Source organism: Magallana gigas, chromosome 1 (assembly GCF_963853765.1).
Source record: "Magallana gigas chromosome 1, xbMagGiga1.1, whole genome shotgun sequence".
Taxonomy (NCBI): Eukaryota; Metazoa; Mollusca; class Bivalvia; order Ostreida; family Ostreidae; genus Magallana; species Magallana gigas.
In genome coordinates this window covers 28,702,526-28,706,891 of record NC_088853.1, presented here as the reverse complement: position 1 = coordinate 28,706,891, position 4,366 = coordinate 28,702,526, and the positions used below count along the sequence as shown (strand labels likewise).

Sequence of the window (4,366 nt, the reverse complement as noted above, 5' to 3'; positions counted from 1 at the left end):
TGTCAATAAGAGTTATATCATAACAGTTTAATTGATTATTCGACAAATTAATCAACGTCCAAAACTGTGAGTGATATTAATATTACGATAATTTATCCCCAATTATTTTATTCGAAATCAATTTTAGTGTCACATTAGATGTGTTCGTTTTACAGACTTCCCTGTGAATGTACGGAAATATATCACGACAATTTTAATTTAAAACCTTTATAAAAATGATTATCGATTGTTTCCTGTTTTTGAGAACTATATTGAATAGAATGTCGCCATTCACAAATATGAACGGAGTAGTTTTCTTTCTTTGTCTTTTGAAAGTTCATCACGCCTATGGTATGTAAAAGATTTTATTTGCTTTCCTGATATGTAATACCTTGACTAAGAAATAGATCCAAGGTATGGTAATAAAATATTTTGAATTTTAAAAATCAGAGTTAAGGGGTTGTTTTTCTGTTGTTGATTTCTATAGTGTTAATACATTTTTAAGTACAACTTGTAAATATGTCTTTGGGGATACAAACAACAGTTTCTAAAACGGTTAAGTTTGTTGTTTTGAACAGATTGTGAAATTTACATTGTCACGCAATACGGAAGCACATTTTGTCAAAAACTCTGTTGGAAGGAAATATGACATACGGGTTTAAATGATATGATTATGTTTTCGTAAAAAGATTTAAATTGTTTATTAAAAAATATACCATACTTAGACATTTTTATAAATTGATTAACAGAGTTGACTTTGGCCTATGTGTCTATTGATGACATAACATTCTATCGGTCTTTAAATATACATATAATTTTAAATGACACTTATAAAATAAAGGAATTTATGACTATGATTAAAACCAATATAAGTATAACTGTTTTTCGGAACAGTTATAGTTATCTCTTCAGTGATCGGGCCGACCAAATGTGAAAAATGAAGTGTTACAATGGTTGGTATTTAATAGGGATGTCAATTTTACTCGATTGGCTTAGTCCATTAATCGGAGCCTTTAGTCGAGCGACAGTCGAGCACTTGTTGATTTCTTTGAAATTTTAAACTGTGGGCCCTTTTCAAATCAAATAATAATACTTTCACGTATAACGTATCTTACAACTGTAAACATTTAAAAACATATGAAATACGCACTAGATGTATTTGATTTCAAATAAATTTAGAGGTATTTTATATAAATATCCATTAGCTGGTGTCTTAGCATTTTCTTTTTCCTGTGACTTTTACACCCAATTGAAATTTATATCATTTTAGGCAAATCAAATGAAATCTGTTTCATATTAAGTCATTGTTCCGTGCGGTGCTAAACCAAGAATTAAAATTAAAGATTATAAAAACAAACGACTTTAGACGATATGATGAATTTTTTTTATTAATATAAACATCTAATTGTAATCCAACAAATATAACTGATTGGAGAGCCACAAATTGGTTCATTCAGATACACGTTTGCATAAGTACTTCTATTCAAAACTGATTTGATCTACAAATTCAAAAGAGATCAATTTTAAGCCGCTTAAAAATATACCAAAGACATTTTTTCGATCGAACAAATTGTACAATGTAACATGATTTATCTGTCAGGCAATATGATTTTGCATATTGGCAGTTGGGTTGATCTCAAAAACTTCTTCAGATGATTGTGGTCGTAAAAAGGGAGGTAATAGAGAGTTAAAAAATACTCAAATGCATTTAAATACAACTTATTTTCACATTTGACAATTCCCTAATGTAGTTCGATAAGTTAGTTTGTAACTCATTGTAGATTTTGCTACTCCAACACCAGAACATGTCCTCTCTCTCTCTCTCTCTCTCTCTCTCTCTCTCTCTCTCTCTCTCTCTATTACATACCTAGTATTCAATACAGGTTTTTTTCATATGTGATACAAGTGACATCACAAAACATATATCGGCCTCCGGGGCTGATACATGTTATCAGCACTAGGGCTGATTCAGATCCGAATTATATCCCTTGCGGACATCCTCTGCCTTCTTTTTTTCATTTCAGCATTTGAGAATGTTTACAAACGAAAAATAAAAGTTCGTTACAGTCGACATTTTAAATGCAGTTTAAAACAACAAATGCAGTTTAAAACTACAAATATCACAAAATTAAAAAAAATATGGTCTTCCGAGTGTTCTGCAATAGACAAACATGTGCATGCACTGATGTATTCTGATATGTTTTATAACAATTTAAAAATATAAACCTGAAGAATCATGAAAAGCAATTTTGGTGAATAGAATAAATAGTGTTTAAAAAATCCTGAGGAGTAATGAAATCAATTTTAGTGAACAGAGAATTTTTCCACTTCCTAGGAAATTTTGATATTTCTATGCACTTCATAACAAAATATAGACAGCTTGAAGCTAACAGCCAATGCAAACTTTCGATATTTTATTAAGTTTTGCGAATATTTATACATATGTTATGATTATTCAATATATTAATTGACATTGTTAACGTAGAAACAATTAAAATAAGTGTGCGAGTATTTTTAACGTTTAACTATCTAACTAGAAATATAATTTATTTTGTAAATACGTTTATACCTACATATATGTCCACAGTTACTAAACAGCTGCAGAATTTAACTTTCTATAACTTTTAAGAAATCTACGGAAATGTATGAATAAGATGTTAAAATTTCATGGATAATCTTGCTCATTGGAAATGATACAATGACCAAAGAACAATTCTTAAACAAATTCATTTATATTATCTAATTGTATATCTTTGTATGTTCTTCTTTTATGCAGGACTTTGGCGTCTTTTGTATTTAGAGTATTTAATGCATATCTTCGCAGTAAACGTTGCCCTCGACAAACCAGCATATATGCAGTACCAATATAAACCAGGTGACAACAGGTACGACGCCAGCAATGCTGTAGATGGACAAAAATCAAACCTGAGCTTTAATGGAGGTCAATGTTCTTCATCAGTTGCTAGCAAACAAACCGCCACCTGGTGGGTGAATCTTACCAAAATGTACAACATTCATCACATAAGGATCTACTTCTTAAAAAGCAAATATGAATGGGGTATGGTTATATTTAATTGTTGCCCTCTGATAACATATACAAGTAGCAAACTGTACTCGTTGGTAAGCTTTCGAAACATATTATTTTTGAGGTTATGCATGACTTCTAATGAGAACACAACATTTTTGCCAAAAAGTCACTTCACTGAGTCTCAGATACGTGAACAATGTACAAAATTGTATAAAGCAAGAATACACTATGAAATTCAATCACTTTCATAACAAACTGAATGAGTATATCTCATCGAATTCTTCATAGGCTCTTTCTACGCTCCACGTCTTTTGGGATTCTCCGTGTATGTTTCTAATACAACTGACAGATCTGGAGGAGTGTTGTGTTTTAAGGACAGCAACTTTACACTTAATACCATACCTGCTGTTTTCACTACCAACTGTCCTGTTTATGGACAATACGTCATATACTACAACGAGCGACTACCGGAAGTATCGTATCCTGAAGAGTACTCAGATTATGTTGAAACCAATTTGTGTGAAGTAGAAGTATATAGTAAGTAATGACTTTGCGTTTTACCTATATTTGTATGCAATGTATAGGGATTTTTTTTGCTGACTGACATTATCCGTCTGTGCTAACAATCAACATCAATCTTTGCTTTGAAATTCTGTCTTAGCCATGTTTTACTAAATATTGTGTGTACCTTTTATATAAGACACATATTTATTTAAAGGGAGAAGGGAAGTAATGTTGATAGAAGCTGTTAAGAATTATTTTATTTAATGGTATTATATTTCGTATCGGATATCTCGTAGAAAAGCTTAGTACATGTACATGTATTTGGTTGTGATGAACAACGTGGGTAGGATCTGTCCAATCCATGGCTGTTTTTTAGTCGGGAACACGATCTGTTCGAATTTGGTATTTTTTACTAAGAAGGTGTCATGTGACCATAAGTTCAAACTAAACGGATTGTCGTTATTAAAAGATTAATAAAAAATACTATAATCTAAGCGCTTTTTTATATTTACAGTAATGCTATTTTAATTATATTTTACTTTAAACTTCAGACAATGCCGCTTATTCTCTCCCGCTAGAGCAAATGAGTTTCAATGGTGAAAGTGTCGCAGCTGCTCTAATTCTAATTGTTGCTTTAGTTGTTCTTATTCTCTACACGAGGTGAGAAGGATATACTGTGATATTATTTCAATTAATGGTGACTTAACTTTATTGACGAAATTACATCTCCAACAGTTGGGGGTTTTTTTTATTCACAATATTTATTCATTTTTCTAAAAGCAAATAACGTCTCCATTGAATAAAAAAAAATGATTCACACAAACTGACCCCTACAAATATTTTATGATTTCACAG

At 31.1% G+C, this 4,366-nt stretch overlaps 1 protein-coding gene across 1 annotated transcript; it reads left to right on the top strand.

The window, feature by feature from the left end:
• Positions 1 to 252: 252 nt before the first annotated feature.
• LOC136273641 (uncharacterized) lies at positions 253 to 4,366 on the top strand. The gene is made up of 4 exons (XM_066078587.1): positions 253 to 330; positions 2,804 to 3,037; positions 3,296 to 3,544; positions 4,063 to 4,366. The coding sequence occupies exons 1-4, from the start codon at positions 261 to 263 to the stop codon at positions 4,173 to 4,175; spliced, it is 666 nt and encodes a 221-aa protein (XP_065934659.1). The 5' UTR covers positions 253 to 260; the 3' UTR covers positions 4,176 to 4,366.

Excerpts from the sequence above, each read along its gene's own strand:
- LOC136273641 (XM_066078587.1), top strand. The coding sequence starts at position 261 with ATGTCGCCATTCACAAATATGAACGGAGTAGTTTTCTTTCTTTGTCTT. Across the intron at positions 331-2,803 it reads GAAAGTTCATCACGCCTATG|TAAACGTTGCCCTCGACAAA; the intron begins GTATGTAAAAGA and ends ATATCTTCGCAG. Across the intron at positions 3,545-4,062 it reads GTGTGAAGTAGAAGTATATA|ACAATGCCGCTTATTCTCTC; the intron begins GTAAGTAATGAC and ends TTTAAACTTCAG.